This window comes from Plecotus auritus, assembly GCF_963455305.1.
Source record: "Plecotus auritus genome assembly, chromosome: 2".
Lineage (NCBI taxonomy): Eukaryota > Metazoa > Chordata > Mammalia > Chiroptera > Vespertilionidae > Plecotus > Plecotus auritus.
In genome coordinates this window covers 168,539,969-168,558,301 of record NC_137771.1, presented here as the reverse complement: position 1 = coordinate 168,558,301, position 18,333 = coordinate 168,539,969, and the positions used below count along the sequence as shown (strand labels likewise).

Sequence of the window (18,333 nt, the reverse complement as noted above, 5' to 3'; positions counted from 1 at the left end):
TTGAGCATGTTTTCATATGTCTCCTGGCCTTCCTTCTGTCTTCTTTCGAAAAGATTCTATTTAGGTCCGTTGCCCATTTTTTTTATTGGATCATTTATCTTCCTTTTATTAAGTTGTATAAGTTCCCTGTAGATGTTGGAGATTAAACCTTTATCAGTGATAACATTAGCGAATATGTTCTGCCATACAGTGGGCTTTCTTGTTGTTTTGTTGATTGTTTCTTTTGCTGTGCAAAAGCTTTTTATTTTGATGTAGTCCCATTTGTTTATTTTCTCTTTAGCTTCCATTGCCCTAGGAGCAGTATCAGTGAAGAAATTGCTTCGGCATATGTCTGAGATTTCACTGCCTGTGGATTCCTCTAGTATTTTTATGGTTTCCTGTCTTATGTTTAAGTCCTTGATCCATTTTGAGTTTATTTTTGTGTATGGTGTAAGTTGGTGGTCTAGTTTCATTTTTTTGCATGTATCTGTCCAATTTTCCCAATACCATTTATTGAAGACACTGTCTTGACTCCATTGTATGTTAATGCCTCCTTTGTCAAATATTAATTGGGAATAGTGGTTTAGGTCGATATTTGGATTCTCTATTCTATTCCATTGGTCTATATGTCTGTTCTTGTGTCAGTATTAGGCTGTTTTGAGAACAGTGGCTTTGTAATACAGCTTGAAATCTGGTATTGAGATCCCACCTACTTTGTTCTTCTCTCTCAGGATTGCTGCAGCGATTTGGGGTCTTTTTTTATTCCAGATGAATTTTTGGAGAGTTCTTTCTAGGTCTGTGAAATATGCTGTTGGTATTTTAATGGGGAGTGCATTGAATCTATAGATTGCTTTGGGTAGTATAGACATTTTAATGATGTTGATTCTCCCAATCCATGAACATGGTACGTTCTTCCATCTGTTAACGTCTTCCTCTATCTCTTTTTTCAGTGTCCTGCAGTTTTCTGCGTATAGGTCTTTCACCTCCTTGGTTAAGTTTATTCCTAGGTATCTTAATTTTTTTGGTGCGATAGTAAATGGGATTGCTTTTTTAGTCTCTCTTTCTGTAAGTTCACTATTGGTGTATAGAGATGCCATAGATTTCTTGGCGTTAATTTTGTATCCTACATTGCCGAATTCATATATTAAGTCTGTTTATTGTACATATAAAAAAACGAAAGACTCCATCAAAAAACTAACAGACTTAATAAATGGAGTTTTTTGATGGAGTCTTTCGTTTTTTTTTTTATGTACAATATCATGTCATCTGCAAATAAGGACAGCTTTACTTCTTCTTTTCCAATTTGGATGCCTTTTATTTCTTCTTCTTGTCTGATAGCAATGGTTAATACTTACAGTACTATGTCGTACAGGAGTGGTGTGAGTGGGCATCCCTGTCTTGTTCCTGTTCTTAGGGGAAATGGTTTTAGTTATTGCCCATTGAATATGATGTTAGCTGTTGGTTTATCATATATGGCTTTTATTATGTTGAGGTATGATCCTTCTATTCCCACCTTGTTGAGAGTTTTTATCAAGAAAGGGTGTTGGATTTTGTCAAATGCTTTTTCTGCATCAATTGATATGACTATGTTATTTTTATCTCTCAATTTGTTTATGTGATGTATCACGTTTATTGATTTGCAGATATTGTACCATCCTTGCATCCCTGGAATAAATCCTACTTGGTCATGGGGTATGATCTTTCTGATGTACTGCTGGATCCGATTTGCTAGAATTTTGTTGAGGATTTTGGCATCTACATATGTGAGGGATATTGGCCCGTAATTCTCTTTCATTGTGTTGTCTTTATCTGGTTTTGGTATTAGTGTGATGCTGGCTTCATAGAAGGAGGTTGGGAGTGTTCCTTCCTCTTGAATTTTTTGGAATAGTCTGAGGAGGATAGGTTTTAGTTCTTCCTTGAATGTTTGGTACAACTCCCCTGTGAAGCCATCTGGCCCCGGTCTTTTGTTTGCTGGAAGCTTTTTGATGACTGCTTCAATTTCTTCCATAGTTGTTGGCCTCTTGAAATGTTTAGATTCTTTCTGATTGAGTTTTGGAAGGTTGTATTTTTCTAGGAATATGTCCATTTCCTCCAGGTTGTCCAGTTTGTTGGAAGAGAGTTGTTCATAGTATTTTTTAACAATTCTTTGTATTTCTCTGGGGTCTGTTGTTATTTCTCCTCTTTCATTTCTGATTTTCTTTATTTGGGTCCTCTCTCTTTGCTTCTTGGTGAGCCTGGCTAGAGGTTCATCAATCTTGTTTATCCTTTCAAAGAACCAGCTCTTGGTTTTGTTGATCTTTTGCAATTTTTTTTTTTTTTTTGGCCTCTATGTCGTTTATCTCCACTCTGATCTTTCTTATTTCCTTCCTTCTGCTTACACTGGGCTTTTCTTGTTGCCCTCTTTCTAACTCTTTGAGTTGTAGAGTTTGGTAATTTATTACCATTGTTTCTTTTTATTTATTTATTTTTTTTGCAGTAGGCTTGTAGAGCTATGAACTTCCCTCTCAAGATTGCTTTCGCTGTGTCCCATAGATTTTGGATTGTTGTGTTTTCATTGTCATTGGTTGCCATGATGCTTTTTTATTTCTTCCTTTATCTTTCTGGTAACCCAGTCATTGTTTAATAGCATGCTGTTTAGTCTCCATGTGTTTGATTTCTTTGGATTGTTTTTATTGTAGTTGATTTCCAGTTTTATGCCACTGTGGTCTGAGAAGATGCTTGATATGATTTCTGTCTTCTTGAATTTGAAGAGACTTTGCCTGTGACCCAATATATGGTCTATCTTTGAAAATGACCCATGTGCACTTGAGAAGAATGTATATTCTGTGGCTTTGGGGTGAAATGTTCTGAAGATGTCAATTAATTCCATCTGGTCTAGTGAGTCATTTAGGATTGATGTTTCTTTGCTGATATTTTGTTTAGAGGATTTGTCCAATGGTGATAGTGGGGTGTTAAAGTCTCCTACTATGATTGTATTGCTGTCAATCTCTCCCTTGATATCCTCCAGGAGTTTTTTTTATGTATTTGGGTGCTCCTGTATTGGGTGTGTATATGTTTACCAGAGTTATTTCTTCTTGTTGGATTGCTCCCTTTAGTATTATGAAGTGGCCTTCCTTATCTCTTGTTATGTCCTTCACTTTGAGGTCTAATTTGTCAGATATAAATATTGGTACCCAGCTTTTTATTCATTTCCATTCGCCTGAAATACCTTTTCCCATCCCTTCACCCTCAGTCTGTGTGCGTCTTTTTTTTCTGAGGTGGGTTTCTTGTAGACAGCAGATATATGGGTCTTGTTTTCTTATCCAATCCGTTACCCTATGTCTTCTGATTGGGGCATTTAATCCATTTACAATTAAAGTTATTATTGATAGGTACTTATTTGTCACCATTTTTATTCTTTACCCCTGTGTTCCTTCGTCACTTCCTATTTCTTTTTTTTTTTTTTTTAACCTCAGACCCTTTAGCATTTCTTGAATTGCTAGTTTGGGGGTAATAAACTTCCTTAGTCCTTTGTTGTCTGTGAAGCTCCTGATTTCACCTTCAATTTTGATTGATAGCCTTGCTGGGTACAGTATTCTTGGATTCAGACCATTCCTTTGCATGACTTTGTATATATCATTCCATTTCCTTCTGGCCTGATGAGTTTCTGTTGAGAAATCAGTTGCTAGTCTGATGGGAGTTCCTTTGTAGGTAACTTTCTGTCTCTGGCCGCTTTTAGGATTCTTACTTTGTCATTGGTGTTTGCCAATTTAATTATAATGTGCCTTGGCGTTGGTCTTTTGGGGTTCATTTTGCTTGTGACTCTGTGAGCTTCTTGGATTTGTGTGGGTTTTTTCTTCCCTATATCAGGGAAGTTTTCTGTCATTATTTCTTCAAACAGGTTTTCTATTCCTTGCTCAGTTTCCTCTCCTTCTGGCACCCTTATTATGCGGATGTTGTTTTGTTTCGTGTTGTCCCAAAGTTCCCTTAGGCTCTCCTCCTGCTTTTTAATTTTTTTTTTTCTAGAAGCTGCTCTACTTGGGTATTTTTTCCTACCTTGTCTTCTAGCTCACTGATGCGGTCCTCTGCTTCTCCTTGTGTACTCTTGATGCTTTCTATTGAGTTCTTTATAGCAGCGATGTAATTTTTCATTTCTTCTTGGTTCTTCATTTCCTCTTGGTTCTTACTCATATTGTCGAATTTGTCTTCCATTCTTTTCAGCCACTTTATGACCATTTCCCTGAATTCTTTCTCTGGAATGTTGCTTGCCTCCATTTTGTTTACTTCCTTTTCTGGTGATGCCTGCTTTTCTTTCGTATGCAGGCTGTTTCTTTTTCATCCCCATGGTTTCTCTTCTCTGGTTGTCTGGTTATGTAGTTCTCTCTCTCCTTTCCGTGGTGTGGTGTAGAGCACCTCTGAATCCACGTGCTTGCGCCAATTGGGGACCGGTGTTCTCAGGTTCACAGCTCTTCGGTGGGTGTCGTATTTGTAGATTCCCCAGGCTTTGCAGGTGTCCGATAACATCCACTTTTCCTTCAAGATCGCACTTTCTCCGTATCCGAGCCGGTCGCTCCAGGAGGGAACCCAGCAGCAGTGGGGGCTGTGCAGTCAGGGGATCCCTGTCCAGCAGTCCCCCACAGTCTCCTGGAGTATAGCTGTCCCTCAACTCACCAACAAACACTCCCCGTGCGACCACACACTCTCCCTTTGTTTTCTCACTCACACACTATCTTGCAGTCTGCCTTCCCATCAGCAGCCATCTTCTGTTCTCTGTTTGCTCTTATTTTTTGCAGCATAGGTTATAAATGCTGCAGGATGTCTGTATTATATTCATTTTGCAGTACTCAAGGACTGTTAGAGGGAGAATGGCCTAAATAGGACTTTAATAAAACGATGAATTTTTAAATAGGAAAAATGAAAAAAAAACACACAGAAATGCCTGGTAATAAATTTGTGAGATGAGGTAATAGAGATCAGTATAAATAAAGGTTCAAATGTAGAAACCATTTTGGGTTTTATTCATCCTATACTCAACTGAGAACCCTATACTTTTTTTTTTAATATATTTTATTAATTTTTTACAGAGAGGAAGGGAGAAGGGTAGAGAGTTAGAAACATCGATGAGAGAGAAGCATTGATCAGCTGCCTCCTGCACACTCCCTACTGGGTATGTGCCCGCAACCAAGGTACATGCCCTTGACTGGAATCGAACCTGGGATCCTTGAGTCCACAGGTCAACGCTCTATCCACTGATCCAAACTGGTTAGGGCAGAACTCTATACTTATCTTTAAGACCTCAGCTAGTGTGTTATCTTTTTCAGGTAGTCGACTTTGATCCCCCAAAGTTGGATTAAATGCATTTTTGTGCTTTTGTAACATCCTTGCATTCCTTTAACATTATATTAAAATAATATGTTTATATTTTACACTATTTGCTCTTCAGAGATGAAGTTAAGCTATTTCAGGACAGGAGCCATTTTTGTTGTTCTTTGCTTTACCTTTTATCAACAACTAGAATAGTATCGGTCAATTAGTAGCTGCCGAATAAAGTTTTGTTGGATTGAACTAAATTTAGTATTTTATTCTTTGGGAATGTGTGTGAATAGTTATTAAGGATGTAGACATACCTTCTCCCATTTATCACCCGCTTCCCAAGGACTTCCTTATTTTAGTAGCATTTAATTAATGCTTTACTGATCTGTTTTATACTGGATTAACTAATATGCCATGTCTTGAGTGAAAATGAATACCAAGTAAAGTTTGTCTCATTTCTTAAATGCTAAAGCCAGTATTTCCACCTTAATCATGTTACAGTTCCACTTAGCTCTAAACGGGGAGTTATTCCTTTATTAGACTACTCAGGGCCTGGTGCACGACATTTGTGCATGGGGGTGGGGAGTCCCCTCAGCCCGGCCTTCACCCTCTTGCAGTCCGGGACCCTTCGGGGGATGTGCACCTGCCACCTGTCTGCGGGAAGCGGGCCTAAGCCAGCAGTTGGACATCCCCTGAGGGGTGCTTAGCACTGCCATGGAGGCAGGAGAGGTTCCCGCCACCACTGTTGTGCTTGCCAGCTGTGAGCCAGACTTCTGGCTGAGTGGCGCTCCCCTTGGGAGCGCACTGACCACCAGGGGACAGTTCCAGTGTTGAGCGTCTGCCCTCTGGTGGTCAGTGTGCATCATAGCAACCAGTCCTTCTGCTGTTCAGTCAATTTGCATATTAGGGTTTTCTTATATAGGATTCCCACTATTGTTCCCACCACAAATTCAGCTCATTGTTCAACCCACTCAAAGCACTTTATTCATCCTATCCATGATGCTTATTTTGCAGTTTTACAAACAATACCTATCATTGTCATGCAGCTCATTATGATTTAGAGGTGTTACATGCATTCTATTCTCCTTGCTCTTTCCTGCAGAGACCACTAATACAAAAAAGAAAAAAAAAAGGATTTTTTGTATTAGTTTTCCCATCTGGTCTTATAGGTTACTTTTGCTTTATGCATCATGTTCCGCTCATCTCACCCTTTGCACTCTTCTCAAATAATCTTGTGAAGTGTCTGAATATATTGTATGACTTAAATTTATTTGTTTCATGAATGTTCATTCATTCAGCAAATTTTTATGTGTCAGGCACTAATCTAGTTGCTAGGGATGCTCTGAACATATTAGAAGGGAAGACAGGCCATAAGTATGTATGTAAATAAGAACATTTCAGAGAGTGATAAATCTCTCTCTCTCTCTCTCTCTCTCTCTCTATATATATATATATATATATATAGATATATATATATATAGGACCCCACCTGTGCACGAATTTGTGCACCAGGCCTCTAGTTGCATTATAATAGAACAGGGCTCCTCAAACTTTTTAAACAGGGGGCCAGTTCACTGTCCCTCAGACCGTTGGAGGGCCGGACTATAGTTTAAAAAAAAAAACTATGAACAAATTCCTATGCGCACTGCGGGCCCGGGACAAGTCGGCTGCTAAGCAGGACAGGCAGCGGCACCCGGCGGGCTGGATAAATGTCCTTGGCGGGCCGCATGTGGCCTGCGGGCCGTAGTTTGAGGATGCCTGTAATAGAACATGGGATAGAACTCAGAAGACTGGATTCTGATTTCAGCTCTCTATGAACCTGCTGTATATAGGTCATGACATTTCTTTGTTTCCTCATACGGTCATTGAAGAGATTTGGACAGCTCCCTTCTAGTGCTAAAATTTGATGTCTTTATGAACACATGTAAAAGAACATTGAGGACATTATAAGTGCTATATTAATACAAGATGTTTATGAATACAGTAGGGTTATGGAGAAATTAAGGCAAATTTATTGCCCTAGAAGTCCCAACTTATTTTACAGAAATTGCTGCGTCTTGTCACATGTCCGAATGTCCTTTTACTTTAAAGCCTCCACTTTCTATAATAATAAAAGCATAATATGCTAATTAGACTGGACGACCTTCTGGACTAAGCCGTGGGGGCCGAGGCAGAGGCAGCCACCACAGCGGTGAGGGCCGAGCCCCTTGCATGAATTTCGTGCATTAGGCCTCTAGTTTATTATATTTCACCTAGTAGTAGATGATAATAGCTGCTATTTTCTTGCCATTTCTATCTTATACCTGCTCTTTTCTTGCCATTTCTTTTTAGTAAGCCTTTTCTCTCCCAAACTACTTTTATCTGTTTCTTTCCTCTTGTTTATTTCATGCATCTCACATAGCCTCACACATAAAATCATGCCTCTGGGTTTCTAAACACTTTACCTATATCTTCTAAGGATATTTATTTTGTGACTTTCAGAAAAACTATCTTCTCTGATTACTCTCCTGGATGCTCAGAATAGAACTGGAGAGGCAGATAGAGAAGTCAGTGAGGTAAGTGATGCATTCTTAAAATAACCAGAATGTGAACTAGATCAAAAGGATTAGTTTTAAACCTAAACATTTCTGCAATTTTCTAGTGTTGACAGAGCATTACATTACCTAGAAAGTTAGATCTGTTTAAGAAATTCAGTGGTTATTATTTCCCATATACTCTCATTTGTTTGTGAATATTTGGATTTTTTAATTTGTTCTGAACAAATAAAAACAGATTTGATAACCCATTTCTCATAATGGGTTATCATTTATCTCAACTTCTTTGCCCATCTCAAAACAGTTTCTCAGTAAGTGCTCAGATAAACTCTCTAGTTCATCCCGCTCCCCCCCCACACCCCAATCAGTCGGCACAGTTTCACTTAGGATTATATTAAAAAGGTATTTTTGGATGATGTTGCTTTTTATAATCTGAAAATTACTATAATAAATGTGTGATTCCTTAATATTCTGTTGATATAAGTTTATTGTTAGCAGGTGTTTCATTAGCTATGTTTTTCCAATCAATAAGTCAATGATAGAGTCGTAAAAGGCCTTGAGAAATAATGTAACTTCTTAACAGAAGTGTCTGCTTGCTTATTGTATTAGAGTTCTCCAGAGAAATAGAACTAATAGGAAGTGTATATATATGTGTGTATGTGTGTATATATATATATATATATATATATATATATATATATAGAGAGAGAGAGAGAGAGAGAGAGAGAGAGAGAGAGAGAGATTTATTTTAAGGAATTAACGCATGCAGTTGTGGAGGATGGAAAATTCAGAATATACAGGTTAGGACAGCAGGCTGGAGACCCAGAGAAAAGTTGCAGTTCAAATCCAAAGGCAATCTGCTGACAGAATTCCCACCTTGGAGGAGAACAAACTTTTTTTTTTTTTTTGAGGGGGTGGGTTTTAAGGCCTTTAACAGATTGGGTGAGACCCACCCACATTATAGAGGATAGTATGCTTTAATCAAAGTCTACTGATTTAAATGTTAATCTCACCCAAAAATACCTTCACAGAAACATCTAGAGTAATATTTGACCAAGTGTGACCTAGCCAAGATGGCAATAAAATTAACCACCACAATTATAGTCAATGCCTTTTCATGGGACCAGTGGTGCTCTGTTCACAAAACTGTCAAAAGGAATTAAATTTTGAAAATTGTAGCATTATATGAATACTGACAGAGTAAAAATAGATTTTGTTTGGCCAGGGTATGCTTAATGTTTTAAGATGTTTAGTAGTGGTAGTGAGAACAAGATAATTTAGCTCAAAAAAGAACAGATAAGAAAGATGGGAATCTGTTAAGAAGAAAAAGAAAAACAAAACAACCCGAATGGAGAACAAATAGGGAACAACAGAAAAGAAAGATAAAATGGCACACAGAAATTGCAAAAGAAAGGGTGAATAAGATAATCCCTTGGGATAAGAGAGGATGAGTAGGAAAGTGTAAGCTTGGGTGAAAGAGGCAGACTAGTATTATGAGAAAAAGTGAGAGTGGCTAGAAACAGTTAAATTCTCTGGTTCTCTGCCCTCTCCATATGGGATGACACTGATTTTTTGCTGGAGCCAAAAAGTTAATTAAACTGTAGATATAGGGAGCAGCAGATAACATGACAGATAGATCGAAAAGAGGAAATAAGAATACTTAGGGTAAGAGAGAGAACAAAAAAGGAGTTTGTTTTATTAAAGTTTTTTGGCAGGCGTGATGCCTTGACCATATCAGATCTTTAATGTATATATGGATGGAAAAATAGGAATGTGACATGAAGAAATTATAAAGGAACATTTTTCCTGTCCCAAATACTGCTTCTGGTTTGGGTCTCTAGAAATGTGACTGTGAATAATACAGAAAGTGAAGAGTTTTAAATGATTAAAAATAATGCTTATGAAAACTGATGAGATAACTTTTCTTAGAATAATAAATAATTCTAAAATAATGAATTTTTTTCTTAGTGGCTGAGAATGATACCAAGATAATAGCTAATATTCACTGAATACTTGCTATGTGCCAGTTTCTGCTAGTAGGTGGCAGAACTAAGATATGAACTTGGACAGTCAGGCTGCAGAGCTTGTACTCTTGACTTCTTCATTGTTTGACAATTTTCTATCAAATTGGAATTTTTTGCTGGAAGGAAAAGGAGTTATTGACAAAGGTGGAGCTTTTATTATACACTAGAGGTCTGGTGCACAAAATTTGTTCACTCGAGGTGGGGGGGTGTCCCTCAGTCGGGCCTGTGCCCTCTCGCAGTCTGGGAGCCCTCAGGAGCTGTCCAACTGATGGCTTAGGCCCGCTCCCTGCAGGGAGCGGGCCTAAGCCAGCAGTTGGACATTCTTAGCGCTACTGTGGAGGCGGGAGAGGCTCCCACCACTGCTGCTGTGCTCACCAGCTGTGAGCCTGGCTTCTTCCTGCAGTGAGCATCTACCCCCTGGTGGTCAATGCACGTCATAGCGATTGGTCGTTCTGCCTCCAGGCTGAAACTGGCTCTCTTGACATCCCTCGAGGGGTCCTGGATTGCAAGAGGGCACAGGCCAGGCCAAGGGACCCCACCGGTGCACAGTCGGGGTTGGGGAGGGACGCGGGAGGTTGGCCAGCCATTGAGGGACCGTGGGAGGGCTCCAGGGCGTGTCTGGCCCATCTCGCTCAGTCCCGATCAACTGGACCCCAGCAGCAAGCTAACCTACCGGTCAGAGCATCTGCCCCCTGGTGATCAGTGCACGTCATAGCGACTGGTCAACCGGTCAACTGTCTGCCCCCTGGTGGTCAGTGCACATCATAGTGACTGGTCGACCAGTCTACTGTCTGCCCCCTGGTGGTCAGTGCATGTCAGAGTGAGCGGTTGAGTGGCCTTAGCATATCATTAGCATATTATGCTTTGATTGGTTGAACGGACAACCGGACACTTAGCATATTAGGCTTTTATTATATAGGATACTGTCCCCAAACTCACTTAATAAAAATACTAATTAAATTTACTATGAGATTTCACTGATTTTGTTTTCCTAAAAAACAATTATATGGATTGAGCAGTTTAACACAATAATCTATATATATAAAAGCCTAAGCAACTGGCCAACCAGCCGACTGGCTGGTAGCTATGACGCGCAATGACCACCAGGGGGCAGATGCTCTGAACTATAGCTGTGATGCACACTGACCACCAGGGGGCACACGCTCCATGCAGGAGCTGCCAAGCTGCGGTGACTTGGCAGCTGCGGTTCTTGGGTGACACACCCGGAACCAGAGATGAGGGAGCCTGATTCCAGGGTGTGTCACCCGAGAACCACCATCTCGCAATCTGGGACCCCTTGGGGGATGCTAGAGAGCTGTTTTCGGCCTGATCGCCGCAGGCCAGGCTGAGGGACTCTAGTCTTTATAATAATAATGATCCCTATTTTGCCAAACAAGTCCATAATTTCATAGGTAAGTTCCAGCAAGACTCATTTTTGATTAATTGATCCTGATTATTTATCTCAATCTATAGCAAGCCCTCAAATAATGTCATTTCATTCAAAGTTGCTTCATTATAATGTTGATAAGATGCCACAGGAACTTAACTCTTATTTATATCAATTAATCTATGGTAAAATTGGTTTCATTATACATAGTTTTGCCACAGTTCCAAGAATCTATCACTATCACGAGGACTTACTGTACTTGGTTGAAAATACACCTGTCTATTAATAGCTCATTTCAAGTTTAGAAAATGAATTCCATAACTTCCTCCTTGGTATAGGATGAAACAAAAATTTTATATAGTTCCTGCTTCCCTTTTAATGTTTAAGCACTTCTTGGGGGAAACAAGTAGGTATTTTAATTTGAACAAATAGTTTCCCAAGTAAGAAATATCTAGAAAATAAGTTCCAGCTTTTCTTAGGCCTTATGAATATTGCTTCACCTCAGTGAAGAAATGAGAGGGTGCCTCAGAGGTCCAACTTGGAAAATAAATACTGATTTCAAAAGTATTTAGCAGTTTAATGATAGGAAGAAGGTTTGGACTAAAAGGTTTCAGGTTTTGGAAAATGCACAAAATGCCATTTATTAATTAAACTATTTCTTATAAACCATTTGATTGAAGCTTTTTCTCTCTCTCTTTTTTTTTTTTTTTTTTTTTTTTTTTTTGTATTTTAAAAACAGGTCAGCATGGCTGATATTACCAGGCTCAACAAGAGCAACTCTTCTGCTGAGGAAAGTGGACAAGATGTCCTAGAGAACACATTTTTTCAGAAACATAAAGAACTGTCAGTTTTACTGTTGGAAATGAAAGAAGCTCAAGAGGAGATTGCATTTCTTAAGTTGCAGCTCCAGGGCAAAAGGGCTGAGGGGGACCCTGAGGTCCTTGACCAGAAAGAATTGAAACAGATAGAAAGTGAAGGAAAGCCTTCAGTTGCAATGAAAATATTACTTGAAGATACAGGGCAACATTTTCCCCCAATGTCAAATGAAGAGAGCACTCTTCCAGCAATTGGAAAAGAGGAGATGAGCTCTGAACATCAAAATAGAATATCTGAGGAAATATCTTTAAATGACACTGGAATAGAATTGAAATCAACAAAAAAGTATGATGTTGATAATTCCCCTTGTGCTGTACCAGGCATTTGTCAGTGTCACCAGGATGAATTGGAAACACTAAAAAGTCAAATTTTGGAACTCAATATTAGCTTTCATAAAGCAGAAGAAACATATGGGAAAAATTTAGATGAGAAAGCTAAGGAAATAAGCAATTTAACTCAGTTGGTTGAGGAGTTTAAGAAAAATGCTGAAGACTCCAACAGTGCACTCACTGCTTTGTCTGAAGAAAGAGACCAGCTTCTCTCTCAGGTGAAGGAACTGAGTGTAGTAACAGAGCTGAGGGCTCAGGTAAAACAACTGGAAGTGAACCTTGCAGAAGCAGAAAGGCAAAGAAGACTTGACTATGAAAGTCTAACTCATCACAACTTGCTTACTGAACAGATCCACAGTCTCAGCATAGAAGCCAAATCTAAAGATGTGAAAATTGAAGTTTTACAGAGTGAACTGGATGGTGTACAGCTTCAGTTTTCTGAGCAGAGTACACTGATAAAAAGCCTACAGAGCCAGCTACAGAAGAAGGAATGTGAGGTGCTTGAGGGGGCAGAACGTCTGAGGGATATCACAAATAAGATGGAAGAACTTTCACAAGCTCTTTCACAGAAGGAACTTGAAATAGCAAAAATGGATCAACTCTTACTGGAGAAAAAGAGAGATGTGGAAACCCTCCAACAAACCATTGAAGAGAAGGACCAGCAAGTGACAGAAATCAGCTTTAGTATGACTGAGAAAATGGTTCAGCTTAACGAAGAGAAATTTTCTCTTGGGGTTGAAATTAAGACTCTTAAAGAACAGCTGAATTTATTATCTAGAGCTGAAGAGTCAAAAAAAGAGCAGGTAGAAGAAGATAAAGAAGTTGTTTCTGGTCTTAAGCAGACTTTTGATGAGTTGAGCCCAGCAGGGCTAATAAGTAAAGAAGAACTTCAGCATGAGTTAGACTTTGTAAAGAAAGAAAGTGAGCAGAGAAAGAGAAAGCTCCAAGCAGCTCTTATTAACAGAAAGGAACTTCTACAAAGAGTCAGTAGATTAGAAGAGGAATTGGCCAAAGTGAAAGATGAATCTAGGAAAGAGGTCCCATTCAGTGAGGAGAGGAAAGAAATAGAGAAAGATAAAGAAAATAAAGAAGACTCAGAAAAATGTGTTACTTCTAAGTGCCAAGAAATAGAAGTTTCTTTAAAACAGACAATATCTGATAAAGAATTAGAACTAGAGCATTTAAGGAAGGATTTGGAAGAAAAGGCAGCAGTTGAAGAAGAGTTACAGGCTCTGATCAAACAGATGAATCAGAACTTGCAAGATAAGGTAAACCAAATAGATTTGCTCCAAGCAGAAATCATTGAAAACCAAGCAATTATCCAAAAGTTAACCACAGGTAACAAGGATGCAGGTGATGGAGGCTCAGCAGAACCTGTAAAAGAAACAGTTGTGAGCAGTCCACCTGGTGCAGGTGGTGGAGAACACTGGAAACCAGAACTGGAAGAAAAGATATTGGACCTTGAAAAAGAAAAGGAACAACTTCAAAAGAAGCTACAGGAAGTGTTAACCTCTCGCAAGGTGATTCTTAAAAAGGCACAGGAGAAAGAAAGACATCTTAGGGAGGAGCTAAAGCAACAGAAAGATGACTATAATTGCTTGCAAGAACAGTTTGATGAGCAAAGTAAAGAAAATGAGAACATTGGAGACCAGCTAAAGCAACTCCAGATTCAAATAAGGGAATCTGTAGACAGAAAACTCCCAGGCACTGACCAGCAGGAACCAGGCTCTCCCGCTCAAGGTTTAGAAGAACATTTATCCAAAGCTATTGAGCAGCAACCTGCTGAACCTATTTTAAAATCTGACTTGTGCCCAGACTGGCCTCATTCCGGAGATGCAAATGCTCTGCAGGACAATACTTCTGTTGCCCAGATTAAGACCCAGCTCAAAGAAATAGAGGCTGAGAAAGAGGAGTTAGAATTGAGAGTTAGTTCTACAACAAGTGAACTTAGTAAAAAATCAGAAGAGGTATTTCAATTACAAGAGCAGATAAATAAACAGAGTTTTGAAATCCAAAGTCTGAAAGCAGCATCCCATGAAGCTGAAGCCCAAACCGAAAGCCTGAAGCAGAAATTAGAAAGCAGTCAACTAGAAATTGCTGGATTAGAACATTTAAGAGAATTACAGCCTCAACTAGATGAATTGCAAGAACTCATAAGCAAAAAGGAAGAAGAAGTTAGATACCTTTCTGGACAGCTTAATGAGAAAGAAGCAGCTCTAACTAAAGTACAGAAAGAGATAATAGAACAAGAGGATTTAATTAAGGCTCTGCATACACAGCTGGAAATGCAAGCCAAAGAACATGATGAAAAGATAAAGCATTTACACATGGAACTTTGTGAAATGAAGCAAAAACCAGAAGAGACTGGAGAAGAAAGTAAAGCAAAACAACAAATACATAGGAAACTGCAAGCTGCCCTCATTTCCCGAAAAGAAGCACTAAAAGAAAACAAAGGTCTCCAAGAGGAGTTGTCTTTGGCCAAAGATACCATTGAACATCTCACTAAGTCTCTGGCAGATTTGGAAAACCAAGTTTCTGCTCAAAACCAAGAAAAAGATACATTCTTAGGGAAGTTAGCTCTTCTTCAGGAAGAAAGAGACAAACTTATTACTGAAATGGACAGATCTTTAATGGAAAATCAAAGTCTCAATGGTTCTTGTGAAAGTCTAAAATTAGCTTTGGAGGGTCTTTCTGAAGACAAAGAAAACCTAATGAAGGAAATTGAATCTTTGAAATGTTCTAAGATTGCAGAAAGCACTGAGTGGCAAGAGAAACACAAAGAGTTACAAAAAGAATATGAAATTCTTCTGCAGTCCTATGAGAATGTTAGTAATGAGGCAGAAAGGATTCAGCATGTGGTAGAAACTGTGAGGCAAGAGAAACAAGAACTATATGGCAGGCTAAGAAGCACAGAAACAAACAAGAAAGAGCTGGAAAAGCAGTTGCAGGAAGCTCAACAAGAAATGGAAGAAATGAAAGAAAAGATGAGAAAGTTTGCTAAATCTAAACAGCAAAAGATCCTAGAGTTGGAAGAAGAGAATGACCGACTTCGAGCAGAGGCACACCCTGCAGGAGGTACATCTAAAGATTGTATGGAAGCACTTCTTTCTTCCAATTCCAACATGAAAGAGGAACTAGAAAGGGTCAAAACAGACTATAAAACCCTTTCCAAGGAGTTTGAGGCTTTAATGACTGAGAAAGACTCTCTAAATGAAGAGATTCAAGATTTAAAGCACAAGATAGAAGATAATGTATCCAAACAAGTTATTCTAGAGGCCCCTGAGAAACCTGATAACCAGATGCCTATCATTGAAGAGGCAAGCCAGTCTGTCCCAGGTGAGGCTAATGAGGAAAACTCTTCAAGTAGGAGTACAAGGCCTGAATATTCAGAATCCGTTCTACCAGACACCAGTGCCAATCCTGGTACAAGTGAGAATGTTAGCTCACATGATGAAATTAATAACTACCTACAGCAGATTGATCAGCTCAAAGAAAGAATTGCTGAATTGGAGGAGGAACAAAAAGAAAAGGAATTTAACCAGACTTTAGAAAATGAGAGAAATGCTTTACTGAGTCAAATATCAGCAAAGGATGGTGAACTAAAAGTGCTTCAGGAAGAAGTAACCAAAATAAACCTTTTAAATCAGCAAATTCAAGAACAACTTGCCAGAGTTACCAAGCTCAAAGAGATAGCAGAAGAAGAGAAAGATGATTTAGAAGAGAGGCTTATGAATCAATTAGCAGAACTTAATGGAAGCATTGGGAATTATTATCAGGATGTTACAGATGCCCAAATGAAAAATGAGCAACTAGAATCTGAAATGCAGAACCTTAAAAAGTGTGTGAGTGAATTGGAAGAAGAAAAGCAGCAGTTAGTCAAGGAGAAAACTCAGGTGGAATCAGAAATCCGAAAAGAATATTTGGAGAAAATACAAGGTGCTCAGAAAGGACCTAGCAATAAAAGCCATGCAAAGGAACTTCAGGAACTGTTAAAAGAAAAACAACAAGAAGTAAAGCAGCTGCAGAAGGACTGCATTAGGTACCAGGAGAAAATTAGTGCTCTGGAGCGAACTGTTAAGGCCCTAGAATTTGTTCAAACTGAGTCCCAAAAAGATTTGGAAATAACCAAAGAAAATTTGGCTCAAGCCAAGGAACACCGCAAGAAGGCAGAAACAGAATTAGCTAGCTTCAGAGTACTGCTAGATGACACTCAAAGTGAAGCAGCAAGGGTCCTAGCAGACAATCTCAAGTTGAAAAAGGAACTTCAGTCAAATAAAGAATCACTTAAAAGCCAAATGAAACAAAAGGATGAAGATCTTGAGAGAAGACTGGAACAGGTAGAAGAGAAACATCTGAAAGAGAAGAAGAATATGCAAGAGAAACTGGATGCTTTGAGTAGAGAAAAGGGCCACTTGGAAGAGACATTTGGAGAGATTCAGATTACTTTGAACAAGAAAGACAAGGAAGTAAAACAACTTCAGGAAAACTTGGATAGTACTGTGGCCCAACTTGCAGCTTTCACTAAGAGCATGTCTTCCCTCCAGGATGATCGTGACAGGGTAATAGATGAAGCTAAGAAATGGGAGATGAGGTTTAGTGATGCTATTCAAACTAAAGAAGAAGAAATTAGACTCAAAGAGGAGAATTGCAGTGTTCTAAAGGATCAACTTAGGCAGATGTCCATCCATATGGAGGAATTGAAGATCAACATTTCCAGGTAAATTATTATTTTTTCTCTTCCAAAGGTAATTAAAGGCTAAAAAAGTGTATTTAATATGGGACTGATTTTGGCTTAAATTCCTCTCTCTCTCTCTCTCTCTCTCTTTCTTGAAAATGCTTTTGTGCTACAGCTGAATTAATATGAAAAATTCATATCTGTCTGCTTCTCTTCCCATCTTTTTATTGAGAGATCCCCTATATATCTCCCTTTCATTCATATCCATTTCCACTACTCTGGATTTATACCACAGTACTCCCAAATCATTGCCTTAGCCTCCCAATCATATGATACTCTCTTTTCTCTTCCTCATATTCCACATCAGTTCATACTGCATATGCTTGTTACAGTCATTTTCTTCAAACTGATTTTATATCACCTTTCAAATTCAAGAACTAACAATATCCCCCACTCTTTATACTCCTCCACTTTTAATAGTATCCTTCTTTTGTCTCTCACACAAAGAGTATTTTTTAAGGGGCCAGCCATTAGCTTTTCTAGAGCAAAGTAAACCAAAATAGTAGAAAGTATTACTTTCTAGAGTGTCTAAAACAATGTCACTAAATAAGCAACATACTTTGGAGTTTATAATTTAAATGTATTGATTTCAGAGAGGAAGGGAAAGGGAGAGAGAGAAACATCAATGATGAGAGAGAATCATTGATTGGCTGCCTCCTGCATGCCCCCCACTGGGGATTGAACCCATAACCTGGGCATGTGCCCTGACTGGGAATCAGACTTTGACCTGCTTTGTAGGTCAATGCTCAACCATTGAATCATGCCAGCCAGGCTGGAGTTTATCATTTAAACTAGAGACCCGATGCATGAAGATTCGTGCAAGAATGGGCCTTCCTTCTCCTGGCTGCTGGCACCGCCTTTGCTCCGGCTCAGAGCCACCTTTCTGCCTTTGCTCCAGCCCAGAGCTGCCTTTCCGCTTTCCCATGCTGCCCAGAGGCCCGGAGTGGCTGGGGTGGTGCAGAATGCCTGTGTCCCTCCCTGCCCCAGGCCACTCGGTGCCTATGTATAAAAATTAACCCGCCATCTTTATTGGGTTAATTTGCATACTCACTCCTGATTGGCTGTTGGGCGTTGTGAAGGTATGGTCAATTTGCATCTTTCTCTTTTATTAGTGTAGATACCTGAATCATGCGGTACAATATACCTTTAATACAGTAATACAGAACACTTGGTAGAA

The 18,333-nt window shown here is 39.1% G+C and overlaps 1 protein-coding gene across 6 annotated transcripts in view; it reads left to right on the top strand.

Moving 5' to 3' along the window:
- Positions 1 to 18,333, top strand: part of GOLGB1 (golgin B1) — a 115,891-nt gene that overhangs the window by 55,769 nt on the left and 41,789 nt on the right. For all 6 annotated transcript variants that reach the window (XM_080654148.1, XM_080654149.1, XM_080654152.1 and 3 more), the window contains 2 exons: positions 7,753 to 7,826; positions 11,956 to 17,138. In XM_080654148.1, coding sequence (XP_080510274.1) covers positions 7,753 to 7,826; positions 11,956 to 17,138 — 5,257 coding nt within the window. The remainder of the gene's footprint in view (positions 1 to 7,752; positions 7,827 to 11,955; positions 17,139 to 18,333) is intronic.